A 15,605-nucleotide genomic window follows, 5' to 3' on the forward strand; every position below is an offset into this window, starting at 1 on the left:
AAATACAAATACTGCTTTTTTTATACATGTAAACATCAAGAATTTTTATTGCTAAAGTAACACAGATCCAAACTGTAACATGTACCTTTTTCGTTTGATATTTCAACATCAACTTGAATAGTTTGAATTAAATCGGGAATAAATAAAGAAGATTTTACCAACAGAGCAATGAACCTCATTCAGTATAAACATTTGACAGTACTAAAAGGGATGTATTAGTTGAAAATTCATACTCACTTGAGTAGCACATAACTAACTTAAAAATCTCTTACCACAATGTTTGTGTAAAAGTCTATCAGAAAAAGTTCTACGAGTTACAGCAAACCACATGAACCACTCAGCAATCACTGAGCATAAACTTTATAAAAATACATTGTTGCAAAATCACAGGCTGTGTCTGCTATTATTGTAGTCTAAGCTTTTATGTAGACAACAATCAATATCACTGTGTTTGCATGCATATTTTATCTTGCATGAGTATTGATTTTATTTCCTACTCTAAATATAACTATTGTGCCAGTCCTTTTTAAAACACCCTTGATATTTATACAATGAGCTTCAACTAATACAAACAGAGAGACAGTCTCTAATGTACTACTGTTATCTGATTTAGCAGGAAAATAACGAAAAGTTCAAAAGCAAGGAGTAAACTGCTGCTAGGAATCTTTGTCACTCAGATATACAGATATATTTTAACTTAGAGAGCAAACAGCAGTAAAAAAGCTGCCGGAAGGCCTCTTCAAAACAGCCATGTAATGTAGTTTTTAGTTGATAGTTCAGAAATTAACATAGCAATCTAGTTGTTAGGTATTTTTAGGCAGCTGCTGTGAATCTATGTCTGCCTAGACACTCGAATATAGTTATATGTATACTCAATATAAAATATCTTAGTTTTATAGATATAGGTCTAAGAGAGACTGGGGCTTATCTCACTGATCCAATAGAAGAAGGAGCCATGTCAAGGACTGGCTACTCAGTCAGTCGGTGACATGGAGCCACGCAGTGTGGATACATGTAGGTATTAACATGTAGTCATGTTACTAAGAGGAGGCAAGGAAGAGGAGCGCAGAGGGAGGTAGGCAGACGCTAGCTATTCAACTACCAAGGATGGGTTGAATTTATGACTGCGCGAGGCTATATGGAGAGCAAGAGAATTAAAAAACGGAGCATGAAAAAGACTTGCTACTTCAGTCATTGCACATTGACTTTACTAGTATATATTACAAATTCATCTGTCCTACAGCCCATGACCAAAGTAATATTGGAAAAAAAATAAGGGTAATGCTGGTTGAGAATCACAATATTAGCAGTCAAATGGCACTGTGGTGCAATAGGAGAACTTCAATGGTAGCTGCAACGGTAGCTGTAATGTACTGGGTGTTATTATGTACAACAAACAGCAATTATGAAAGCAAAAAATTACATGTTGATATCTCTTCCCTGCAATAGAAGTGCAATATTGGAAGTAAAATGGCAAGCTTCTGTCTAATATACACAGTTTGAAAAATGGTTGCATTGAATGTAGAACGGTTTTGACAGCGGTCTGTAACAGAAAGCAAACATTAGCATTTGCATGTGTCTGAAAGTTAGTTTGCAAACTTGAGCAAAATGAAAAAATGGATAGTGATCACAGAAACCTTGGTTAAGTCGGGTGTGTGAGATTTAGAGTTATCTACACTAGCAGAAGGAGAAAACTCTCTGTTATTTTGCAAAAATTACTTGATTCCAGCTTAATAACAACATATTTTATGGTCAATAAACTGAATGCATGGTTACCATTAGTGCAAAGTAATAGTTCTGAGAAACTGGTTTTAAAGTTTAAGAAACGAAAAACAATGAAATGTAAACAATTTCGTTTACATTTCAAAATGTCCTAGCAACCAATATCAAACTGTTGTGGTATTAATTTACATTTCTGAATTTATATCCAAAAATTCTGCTGAATTAAAAAATCTGAACAGATTTTAGTTGGTTGTCATATATTCAGCTGTATATCTATTAGAAAATGTAGGCCTATTACTTAATTTTGCAGATTTTGAAAACGGCTTGGCAGTACCGCGATATTGGGCACAGCCGTAATATCATCAACAAAATATTTAGAAAAATAATAACAGTAACATGTTGCACACCATCGGTCACTATATACTTTGATTATGTAAATTCTAATAATTATTCTAATAATTAAATCTTATAATAATCTTATAAAAAAACGACAACCTTTCAGTACTTCTACGTTAATTCCAGAAACCTTCAGCAATTGGACAATGTAGTACACTAGTGAAATGTGCACCCTTTTTTTCGTGAAATGCACATGACTTAATATTTCTACTATCTTTCGCATGGCTTTATTGCTGTTTTGTTTGCCGATCTTAATTCTGGTTAAAAAAGGCTTCTCAGGTTTTAATGGTGATTTTAGGCCAAATTAATCTGTTTAGCTATGTATTATCCGATTAGATGGGTAGGTTTTAGGATATTGTTTCAACTTTTCCAAGACTTGTTAACATATTTAAATAGTTTTATATGTGGTTTGTATCATTATTATACTTAAACGACTCTACAGAAAAAAAGTTAAATTCTTTGATCGGATTTCAGTGCAAGGGTTTGATAACGGCCGTTGAGGGATAGTTTATTGAGAGTTGTATGCGCATATGCATTTATCATAAAGCTCCCAAACACTCGCTTCGCTCGTGTTTGGTTGTGGGATTATTTGTTATTAATAAATATAAACCTTTTTATACTCGTAACACAGTTTGATTCGTTGTTGAAGAGTTAAAAACGCAATGCAAATTGTTTACGGAATTGTATCGCTTTCATAAAAAATATAATACTTTTTAATTATTTTGTTTGTCTACATGCATGTATGTTATTCACAGAATACTCTACAGCTTTTTTCAACATAAAGCATGCATTAAAGCTCAAATTTATGCAATGATTGAAAAGCTATCAAAAACTTAGCAAATTATTGACCAAAGCAATGATGAATGTATAGAATCAATTTATTTGATAATCTTGTATATTTTCCCAAGTAGAATACTATTAACCCAAAATGTCTACACTTGCCTGAAAGTTTCGTGAAGTCATAATAAGAAGAATGATAATAATATTACCAAAATTTAGCAAATTAAACTTTGTAAGAAAGTAATAGGAGCATTGTCTTTTTTGCTGGTTTTGCCTTGAATATAACATAATAAAAGTGATTGTTTTTATTAATATAATATTTAATTATTACAGAAATAATGTTGATGTTGTGAAAAAAAACATTTTTTGTAGTGAAAGAGCGTCAGATTGTTGCATTACAGTGAATAAAGTTATCATAGTAAACAAAAAGGCAGTTTTGGTTCTTCAACCATGTTAGTGGTAGCGCGGTACTATTCTGACACCAGCTCCAACAAATCAAATGTATTTTAGCATTCATAATTGCTGACCAATTTAATAGACATAAAGTTTGTTTAATGCAAAAACTTTCTCTGTTTTCTTATAGTTTTGCACTGTTGTACATCAGAAAACCGTGTCTCGGAACACACTAATAACCCTGTATCTAAAAGGATGCTGCTAAACAAAGGTTTTTGTTTCACAAAAATTGGCCCTATTGTCCAGTATACTTTATTTGAAAAAAAAGGCCTTAAAATATTAGTGTCAAATTATAATATTCTAAAATGCATTAACTGATATGTCTTTATAATCAGCATTTGATATGTAAATCAAAGTTTTATAGACCTAGATATACAGATAGGTATTTTATTCTTTATAGCTAGTTTATTTTATTCTAGCTACAGATATACATTGTAGGTCTACAGTACAACTAAATAATATATATGATCAGATTTCTTATTACTATTGTGATTTATAGCAAACATTTCAATTTATTGTTTAATTTGAAACCGATTTGTAATTGCTTTTTTATCAAGGTTTAAAAGACCATTTTTGTAACATTCTTCATTGCTCATATTAAATACTTTTAACCTAATTATATTGTCTAGACCTTAGGTCAATATTGTATTAAGGCTTCCATCCTTTGAATGCTCAAAAGAGATGACCCATATTTTACCTACTGGTGTCTTCATTTTATCAACTCTTTTGTCACCTTTTACACAGGCTTTATAACAAAAGCTTTTTTGCCCTCTGCTGGTATTTAAATACAAAATATTTGATTCCAAAAAGTTGAAATTTCCATATTTACTATGTTTTTTAGAACTGCGATGTTTTGTTTGATGTATTATTTTCTTGACAGTCAAAGAATTCAACAAACAAAATTTTTTTTTTTCAATTATCAGCTGCTTCTAACTAAATTTGCAACATAACAAAAAAGTCAAAAACAATCGATAATCGAATTTGTTTTTTATTTAATCGTTGTCCATAAATGACTAGCTACAGGTTAACTGTCGGTATATAATCTAGAATGTAGGAAATAATTGTTTTTTTGAACATTAAAAGTGGTTTATAAGAAGAAACCATATAATTTGGGGAACCTGCTACTCATTTGTAATTAATTTGAAGCAATATGATAGAACTTAAAACCATAGAAGTAAAGCACATAAATTAACTTAATTCAAACTACATCTATACCTGGAGTAGTAAAATTATCTCATTCCATCTTCTTTAATATCAATCTATTGCCAACACAATGTCTTCAAAGCGATACCTGTTAAAGACAATTTACGGGTGAGTTAAAAAGAAAATCTAACTACCCACTCGTCAGTAGTATGTTTAAATAGTTTGTCTTTCTTTGTAGCGACTAACGCAAGGAAGTTATCGCAAAGCGAACACTTGGTAGTGGCATTATAAATATGACTTAAGACCAATGACATGACCTGTTTTACGGAGACATACCTTCACAAAACCGTTTAACTCTTTAGACTATACCTCTTATATTTCCATATTTTGATATTGATCTAATCTTTTTTTTAAGTTTTATATGTAAAAATATTTATTTTCTAGGTACTACCATTTATATTTTTACTAAAATACTACTAATATTTCATAGGGCAGCTAAAGCAATTTTTTTGTTTGGCACTCGTCTGACTGCAATTAATGACCTAGCAACATGGCACTGTGTAGGGGTAGATATTGCTAAAGTATTCAATGGCACATTAAACTAATTATTGAGAAATACATTGTAGCTTGCAGTTTTAGAAGGGATTAAATTTGGTAAAATGTATAGACAAATCATGGTTAATAAAAATTGTTGATAACACAGAGGACTCAAGTCAAAACTTAAAATTTTACATTTAACGATATTTAAATATTAAATATTATTAAATTGATATTTCGACGTCAATTTGAAAACTTTAAAAAGAATTATATTAAAATAATCCATAATCAAAATAAATTGAAGAAATGTTAGTAGCGGAGCAATAACCCTTATTCAGTATAAACATCTAATATTACTAAAAGGGAAAAATTCAAAAGTCAGTTGAAAAAAACAGTTGAAAATTCATATTTACTTGAGTGCCACGTAAAAAGCTTTAAACAACTCATAATAAGATGATTGTGTAAAGGACTATTGAAAAAATTTTTACGAATTATAGCAAATAATTTGGCAATTACTGAGTGTCAGCTTGATAATATTATACTGCTCTAAAATCCCAGTCTACTTATGATATTTTATAATCTTAGCTTTTACGTAAAAAGAAACAATATCACAGTGTTTGCAAGAATGTTTTACGTTGCATGGTTATTGGTTTTATTTCCCATTGTAAATATAATTACTGCGCCGGTCTTTTTTAAGGCATCAATGATATTTATAAATTGAATTTCTACCAATATATACAAAGAAACCTGGCCTATGTTTTACTGTTATCTTGTTTAGCAAGAAATTAACAGGAAGGAAGTATTAGGCTGCTGCTGGGAATCCTTCTCACTTAGACCTACAAATGCCTTTCAACTTAGAGATCAAAAATCAGTATAAGAATGACACCAGAAAGGCATTTTTAAACAGCAAAACAGAGGCGGTTTTCATTCACAATTTAAAAATCAGTATAGAAATCTAGATGTTAGGAATAATTGGATGGCTGCTGTAATTTTATGTCTGTCCAGGCCCCACATATAGCTTTATATATATATATATATATATATATATATATATATATATATATATATATATATATATATATATATATATATATATATATATATATTTATATATATATATATGTATATATATATATATATATATATATACAGTAAAACATGGATAACTCGCCCTCGGATATAGCTAACACATGGTTAGCTCGACTGGATTTGCTCTGTCCGTTCCCACGCAATGATAAATGGCTCTATATAACTCGAATTCAACACTGTTATAACGAACTGTTTTTTGCCCAACGGCTACCGAAACGGTTGCTATCGCTTTAAAAAATCACTTTATTCCAAGCCATAGAGGTAAACCTCAACTTTTCGTAATTCATAAGCGTCGTTATTACCTCCATCGGCAAAATATTTTTGTCAACGACTGTTTTCAAGGTTTGGTGAAATTTGATTTATACTGAATGAATGAACGATGAATATAACGATGAATAGCACAGGCTAGCCGGGTCACGGGCGCAAAGATTTTCGCCACGCACATACAAAACAAAAACAGCATGTTGTTTTTGTTTTGTATTTGCGTGGCAAAAATCCTTGAGTGCGTGACCCGGCTAGCCCGTGATGAATTTTTTTCCGACGTTGATTCCGTGTTGAATTAACGTCGGAATGTCGAATGTTTAAAACGTCTTAAGAATTGTTGTAGTCAAACGTATACGTTATCTTAGCTAAGGTACGTATGTATGTAATGTACGTATGTATGTAATGTATGTATATATGTATGTATTTAATGTATGTATATATGTATATGTTGTATATTTTAAGATCTTTTTTCCATGTAAAAATGTTCACAGATTTAATAGCTTAATTTGATCTTTTTAGAGAAAGTTTTCTCATGCACAAGCCAATGAAAATAGTGAATGAATGTGTAGTTTTTGTTCTGTCCAGCGTATCCATCACAGAACGTATCTAACTGCACTACTTCGAGACCTGCGTGACGTTCAATGGGACTTTCTTCTCTCTACTTTACACAGAGTTATTAGCAAAGATTATTAATCGTTTTGTATTGTTTGTAGTGTAAAATTGCTTAAAATCAGTAAACAACCTCTGCCTGACCTCTGCATGCAATTACAAAGCATGTTTACCAATTGTATAAGCAATTTTCTCCTGTTGTGCGGCTAGAAACCTTTTGCTTTTAGCTTGCTTTTGTGCGCTACCATATTTTCTTTGTTTTTTAGACTTTTCAGTTTATTTTAAAGACTAGATCTATCTCTAGATGCCATCATTATTAATAATACTGTAACGAACAAGCACGTGTTACCCATCGATCCTTTCTGCTAGCTAAGCAACATTAAACAATGCAAGACCCCGTTAACGATCAAAACCCTCTTTGATTGGTTAGCTATTGGACTTAGCCAAATTTTGCATATTACGGCTTGGACATCTTCTGTTTATTCGTTTGAGCATAATTTTAAACACAGTTTTTCATAGGATGACATTATTTTTTTCCTAATTTTTAATTCACCCAACAATTTTACAGTGCCAAAACTACATGTAAGAAGCAGTAACTCCAAAAAAAACCAAAATGTGACATCACTGGTTTTTCCATTGTGGTCTTCATATACTTTTATGCATTCGTTTTCATAATTGTATTTTATAAAAAGGTTATCATGCTGATGTTGTTTTATTATTGTAAAGTGGTAATGCTGTGTCTGCCTTGACATATTTCTGTCTTTGCTGTTATACATTAGAATTTTATTTACACAACCACATTACTGCAGCACTGTTTGTTTATACCAAGTCAAAACACAGGCTGCAGACAAAGCACTGGTGAGCCATGATTAGTGTTTTAAGCCTGAAGAAGTCTCTATTCAATAAATGCTGGCGATAAAAACATATTTTGTAGAATTTCTTATTAGATGCAATGTTTGTCCATACCGCCAGTTTGAAGAACTTCAGTTTGCCTAGCAACGACAATTTCATTGTCAGTTCTTTGTACAAAAATAAGACCACTCCAATTGGAGTGGTTTGAGACCAATGCATTGTGAACTAGCTGTAAAACCCGTTGCAGATTTCCATTATTTTCACCAACATCTTTTACATGTATGACTGAAAATGTGTATGCATACTATGATCAGGGCAACCATTTTAGTAGACTGCATATTTGGAAGTTGTTTTACAGTATGAAGGACAACTCTCATTAAACCTCTTGCTGTAAGTGAATCTAATGGTAATGGTAATGCAGCTAGTTGTTTGAGTTTGGGGCTGTGGCCTCACATGGGGATACATATGAGATCTTTTTTGCCCCGAGTGCGACTGCAGTCTCCAGGCGCGTGCTCTGGATGAACGAGTTGGTAAGGGCTAGGCAATTGATTGCGAGGCAATTAATTGGAAAGCGGTTGATGGAGAGGCGAGTGCAAGACAAGTGCCAGGCGATTGATTGCATAGTGATTGAGTGCAAGGCGATTGATTGCAAGGCAAGTTCGGGGCAATTATTTGCAAGGCAAGTGTGAGGCATTTGAATGTGAGGGAATGCAAGCGCGCAATTGTTAACTGTTTGGTGAGTAAAGACTGGTCGGCCGAGTTGGAGACTCAGCGGCAAATGCGCACGATCAGCAACTGCAAATATAGATGGCTATGAACGAATGCATGAATCTAGACGCATGATACTAAAATATTAATAAATTTTACACGCATTTAGCTGTAAAACACATTGCAGATTTCCATTGTTTTCCTAAACATTATTGACATGTATGACTGCATAGGTGTATGCATACTCTGATCAAAGCAAAAATTTCAGTAGAATGCATATTTTGAGTTATTTTACAGTATGAAAGACAACTTTCAATAAACATCTTGCTGTATGTGAATCTGTTCTTGTAGCGTAGACGAGTGATGCACTCAGTTAATAATAAAAAGTAGACTATCAACATGCACAACTACCGAAAAATACATACAGTAAATTTGGTAAAAGTGATGGAAGTACTAAGAGAAAATTAATCTTTTGCTTATGTGGTTCTCAGCTTATGTGCTTATGTTCTCATGTTCTCATGATTTTGAAACCAATATGTGACCGACGAATGACAGATGAACGTCAAATGGGCGATTGACAAACTAGCAATAGACAACCAAAGATGACCAAAAGATGACTTTGAAATATATATGTCAAAGTCATCTGTCGGTCATCTTTGGTTGTTCATCCATCATTCGTCGATTGCCCAATGGTCGTTCGTCTGTCATTCGTCGGTCATCCGCCAGTTGTTCTTTGGCCCTTTATCATTTACCGTTGCCCGTAGAAGGTAGACAGTAAATACATATATAAATATATATTTGTAGAAAATACTCATTAAAAACCAAACAAATTTTATATTAAAATTGGCAAACTTTGCTAAACTTTTGTTTAAATTGATACAACAAGTTCTATTCATATTGACAAACTGCAAACAGAGTAACTTGTGAATACCTGCACTGAACTATGTGGAAAGTAAAAAACAGCTGGAGGAAAAAAAATGAAAGAGAATGATCATAACTCCAGCTCAAAAGATAAATCAAGTGAAGGCATTCCTAGTTTCCGTAGAAAACCTACTAGCAAAAACGAAGCTAACAACATATTACACCCATGAACTACAAACAATGACTGTTAAAACACGAACAGTCAAACTGATGATATTAATTACCATGAATTTCTATTTCATAAAGGTTTACGGACTTGTGAATCATGAACTGGATCTGTACAAATTGACCTCTGACTCTTGTGACACAACTAATAAGGGTATAATATCTATTAAGTGTTCCTTGATGTTCTCCACAGAAGTTTTTGGCTCCAGTTGTTGCGTAAAATATTGTCGTTAAGTCATTTGATACCGTCACATAAGCATTAGCTGCTCGATCATACCCAACTGAAACTAAAAACAATAAACATTTACTGCATTAAAATAATTGTGATTTCTTTTTATTTTGTTCGTTGAACAATAAAACTACCACTTCTCTAGTTATTTTAATAAAGAAAGCGCATTTGGTATTATGGGTAGCAATTTTCATTCAACTAAGCAACCGGAAAAGCGTAATTTAAAACTAAAATAACATGTTCTGATTTTTAAATGGTTTTTATACCATTTTTTTGGTCATCCATAAATTAATAACAAATGTTCACTGGCAGTTTAAAAAAATATTTTATATTGCAAAAAAAGAGCACCCTTGCCATTAGAAAATAAATCGACAAAAAGGGTACCTCTAAATTACTGTTAAGCTATTAGCCAAAAGGTTTAGAGTTCAAGTTATTTTGTTGAATCATATCAAGTTACCTCTATTAAGTATATTGACAGCTGATATACAATGTGTTTTTGCTAGGTCAACTCTCCACCATGGATTCTCCTCATTCTCAGTATGCATAAGAGACGAACTATCTCCGTTAGTTGGTATGTAAATCCCATCAACCGCTTTGTCACTCGTGAAACTTGGAGAAAAAAGACTGGACATCTCTGTCTTCTTACCTATATTTAAACAAAATGTTCACCAAAGATTGAGCCCAATTAAAATAATTTAGAATAAGACTATGTTATTTTGAGCGGGCTTTTTCTTGAACAAAATCATCAATGATAGCTGATTGGTTTATTCATCCGTGTTACTCTAGCAAGACCACAATAGAGATAATTTGATGTCACTTCTTAAGAAAAACAAAGGAAAACCTTTTAGTCATATACATTTTCATTTATTATTTAAAAATAATAGAGGATGGAGCCGTAAGTTTAAGAACTAATTCATCATACAATTGTTAGATTTTTTTGCAAAATAAATGCTTAGTTTTCTGTCTGGTCAAGAGTTGGCTGCTTAAAATGCAAACCATAAGTATTTTGCTCTAACATATTTAACAAATTCAGTTGCTCTACTTCAATAACCAACTAGTTGAATCGAAACAAAAATAAAAATATAGCAGCGATCTATGACATGATATATCACAATGATAAATAAGCGTAAACTGGAATTTGTGTGAAAATTCAGTCTATATGTGTAATTATCAGTCCAAAATTTTTTTAGCTTTGCAAAAAGGCCATTTAGTCTGAAAGCAAATAAATGAAAAAATGTAGAAGCCAAGAGTGGTAGGCTGACCTATTATACAATAACTGTGGTTTAGTGTTTTAGGAAATAAATAACATACAATATGCATGTTGCCTTGAGACAAATTCAAGGGAGCTATGCGGAGGAAAGAGCAACTAAAATTTTTTTTACTAATCAACTGCTCTAGCAACCTACAAGCTAATTGTTTTGCAGACATCATGGTATTGTTTTAGAGTCATAGTTATTATAGATAACAGAACTTGTTTTTACAATATAATTTGGAAGTAACTCTAAGTAATCCAAAAGAAAGCTTTCCAATAAAACTCACATTTATTTTGTTATCTTTTCCCAGAAATAGTTTTATTTTGAGGTGTTACTATCCATAGCTAGTGTTTGATAGCAAGCTTACTATTGCCTATGTTAGCTAAGGATCAATATGCACCATTATAACGGGAATTGCCAGTTCACTTTACCACAAATCGGTCCAGCAATGCAAATAAACACACTGAGTGTCTAGTCACTAAAGAAAAACGTATGTATTTGCCAATACATATACAGTCAAACTTATATAACTTGCCTTCGGATAGCTCGGACACATTGTTAACTCGAACGGACTTGTATGGTCCCCCCGCAATGAAAAATTACTTTAGATAAATCAACCTCAACCTCATTAACTCGAAGAGTTTCTTTGCCCAACGGCCACTGAGACAGTTGTTATCACTTTAGAATATCACTTTATTTCGAGCCGTAGTTCTGAACATCAACTTTTAGTAGTTTTAGAAGACGTTATCACCATCATAGGCAAACTATTTTTCTTAATAACTTTTTTATGGTTTGAAAGAAATCCATTTTTACAAAACATCCGCTTTGCAATGGCCCTTTGAATAAAAAAAAAATCAAGCTAGCCTTCAGATAAACTTGAAGTAAAATTGGTAAAATTGATTTTAGTTGAAACAGTCAGGAGAAAAACGTGTCTTTTTTCTGAGCATTTTATTTGCGTTCAAGTTTTGCCAATTTTAACGTGAAAACCTCCTGCCAGTCACATTACCTACAACAACCAGCAAATCTCTAGTGATACAAAATATCTATACTATACTTTCTGATAAAGTTTTTAAAACTGTACACGACATGCTTTTTAACTTGCAACAAACAATCTATGTATTTAATTTATCTGCAGTTTGTATATGTACATGTAACTAATGATAAATACATCCACCTGTGACAGTGCTCTGATAACTGGAACACTTTCATTTGGTCCTGTGAAGTTTGAGTTATCTGAGTTTCACTATATATATATATATTTATATTTATATATATATTTGAAAAAATATTATGAAGAACGTAAACTTTTAATAATTGCGCTACAAATTTGTTTCGTACAATGCACTCATCAGACGTTTTTGTACTAAAAAATTTTAGTTCAAACGCGTCTGATGAGTGCATCGTATGAAACAAATTTGTAGCGCAATTACTAAAAGTTTACTTTCTTCGTAATATTTTTTCAAATATTTCATACTCCACTAATTATCTTTTAGGTTTTTAGTGTAAAGTTCTCTTTTTATATGCTTTTTCACTTGCTTTTAGTAACTATATATATATAATTATACATATATATATGTATAAATATATGTATATTTATATATATATATATGTATGTATATAGCTTTTAGTTCATTTGACCTGCACAAAAAGTTTTCTGTGTAACATAAAGTTTGAAAGTTACAGCTGTTTAAAAAAGTTAGAAAACTTTTGCAATTGTATATTTTCTCTCACATTATTCCAACTAATTAAAACACTTCTTTCAATACATGTAGTTTAAAAGTTAGAATGGTAAATGTTGTTACATGTTTAATACAAATCAATTTTCTGTGTTAAGAGGTTCTTATTACTTTGACAATGGTGGGTGGCAGACCTATTATATTTCTAAAAGTTTGTGTGTTTGTATGAATGTGACAGTGTATGCCCAGTTATGGCATGTAGAATCTTCTAATCAAAATTCCACACTCTTATTGATATGAACTCACAGATATTGCAACCGCAAGTTGAAACTCAAACGCTCTACCACTGGGCTGTCTTTACAAGGCTATATTAGCAGATACTGTATAGTGTATGCACACGTTAAATGACATATTATTTGAAACTGTAAAGGAAGTTACCATCCCTTTACTTTGGCACGATCTAGATAATTACATAAAGTAGGGAGAATAAGTATGGTTTCGCTCACTTTTATTAAGGAAGGAAAATCTATTAGCTGATGAGCGTATGGCTATTGCATTGATCAACTGAGTGAGCGCGTTCATTTATATACAAAAAACTCGCCTGTTTTGGCTAACGTAACAAAGTGAGAAAACTGGCTATTAACTGAAATAAATAGAACTGCTAATGTGTTGGCATAGTTACGATAGGTTATAACAGCGATACAACACAAACGAAGGCATAGCGATATAGATGAACAAATAACAACGATATAATAAAAACAACCACACAATATATTCATACAAAATATTTACAAGATATACAAAGTCATGGTCCAGCGTCCACCACAAAATTAAATAAGTTCAAATAACTCTACGAAACCTACTTTGTTTGTGGTCTTTCGCAAAGTACTTTTGCTATAATGCCGTCAAGGCCAGCTTTTTTCAAACTGACTTTTGTATTATCTTTGTAGGAAGAGGTTCGACATTCTCTCTCTGTTCAGCCAGACAAAGACAGGACGATATCTCATTTTTACATTTGTACCAGCATCGAGGAGCACCAATATTGTCCAATTCAAAGTTTTCATAAAAAGCTTCGGCGGGAACATTAACGTTTTTTATACACACACACTTTTATGCAAGAGAGGTAGTATTAATTTAACATACTCAGGGTTTTTATTTTGTTTTCTCAGTTTGTATTAATTGTATCATTAACGAATCATGTTTTATTGTGATCATAGCAGAACTGACTTTAGTTAGCTAGTACTGGATAATTATTTCACATTCACATTTAAACCGGTTTAAAAAAATTTAAAAAATAAACCTGACTGCCCAGAACATTTTCCTCATGGTATAAAGTTTAAAAAGTCACAGTACTTTGACAAAGTTTGAAAACCTTCACAGTTGATTTTAATTTCTCTCTCATTTTATACCAACTCGTCAAAACAACTTTCTCATGAAACGTAGTTTGAAAGACAGAATGGCAATTGTTGTTACTACCTGGGCAGCACCACGGAGGGCAGTTAGTGTATATATACATAATGAAACCAAAGTGTGTGCAAGCAACGAGCAATCATGCAGAGATTTTGCTCGCTCTGCTGAACGATAATGATTTTCTTTTATGTTGATCAAACTTATGTTAAGCTCTGCCTGTTTTATTTGTTAATTCCTGTGTTGACCCAGTTAGCTTACCAGTAACCTAGCCTTCTTTGATGGTAGGTAGATTTGGTTCAGTGATGCCATTGGCTGTGGCGTCAGTTTTTTCAGCCCTGATTGCGACGCTTTGTCTTATCACCATTATAAATATTTTTTCAGTACACTTAGATTATGTTTAGGTGCCAAAATAGAACAAGAAAGATTGTGTGACTTACCGCATTGTTTAAACAGTGGTAACTGATACAGTGTTATATAAAAAGTGAGTTTGAAACTTTAGTGAAAATATGATAAAGCATGCATAAAGTACCTTGAGCTAACAGTCTACTAATGACCATTCTATAAGCATCCACAGTTCTTCCATTTGTTGATGTCACCAGAGAATCAGTTGCAGAGATGTTGGCAGAAGAGCACGTAGAATCATGCATGTCGTATACAAATGCATCACATGTCAAAATACTGGCACACGTTGAAGCGCATTCAATTAACTCTCTGATACCGTGGGCTATTACTTGACTTTTAGTATTTGCTGAAACGTTCAATTTCTCAAAGATGACACCGCATTCCGCCTTTGCCAATGTAGCATAGGCAAAGAAAATGATCCAGCATCCTACAATGCACCATAATTTTTCAGAATAAAATATTGATGCAAAAATAATATGTTTTTATGTCAAATCAGAGTGTAGCACAAATTAATGTTGTAGGTCAGAATTGGCGAAGTTTTCATTGTATCGCTTAAATCATCCGATTTATCAGACATCATTCTTTGGTGCACCAGATAAGAGATGAGAAAGTGGTAGGCAAGCTTTCATTTGTTGAAATAAGATATTGTTAAATGTTTTGGTTTGTTACATAAAAATTGTTTCTGTTCAGCTTAATATTTAAATTTGTTTAAAGTTCTCCATTTACAGTATATTAAAGACTTTTTCATAAAATAAACTTTTGTAACTGTCAGTGGCTATATACGTAATTTGCAAACTTGTTGTGGCAAAGCTAGCTCCTGCACTAGATTATTTTCAAAAATTTATGCTTTTTTGTAGTGTGATGAATCTTTTTTTATTGAACTATTGTTACTCCCAACTTAGTTATGCAAATATAGAGTGCTAATCATACAATTTGAAGCCTATATTTAAAAATTGAATCACATTGGTCATATCTGAAAAGTGTAAAAGTGAAAAA

General features: G+C 32.3%; 1 protein-coding gene across 1 annotated transcript in view; it reads right to left on the reverse strand.

Moving 5' to 3' along the window:
* LOC137397141 (uncharacterized) overlaps positions 1-14,854 on the reverse strand; it is a 37,067-nt gene extending 22,213 nt beyond the window's left edge. The window contains exons 1-2 of the mRNA XM_068083429.1: positions 14,737-14,854; positions 10,326-10,514 (exon numbers count right to left, since the gene is read on the reverse strand). Of these exons, the coding sequence (XP_067939530.1) occupies positions 10,326-10,514; positions 14,737-14,854 (307 nt within the window). The remainder of the gene's footprint in view (positions 1-10,325; positions 10,515-14,736) is intronic.
* Positions 14,855-15,605: the final 751 nt, after the last annotated feature.

Source organism: Watersipora subatra, chromosome 5 (assembly GCF_963576615.1).
Source record: "Watersipora subatra chromosome 5, tzWatSuba1.1, whole genome shotgun sequence".
Lineage (NCBI taxonomy): Eukaryota > Metazoa > Bryozoa > Gymnolaemata > Cheilostomatida > Watersiporidae > Watersipora > Watersipora subatra.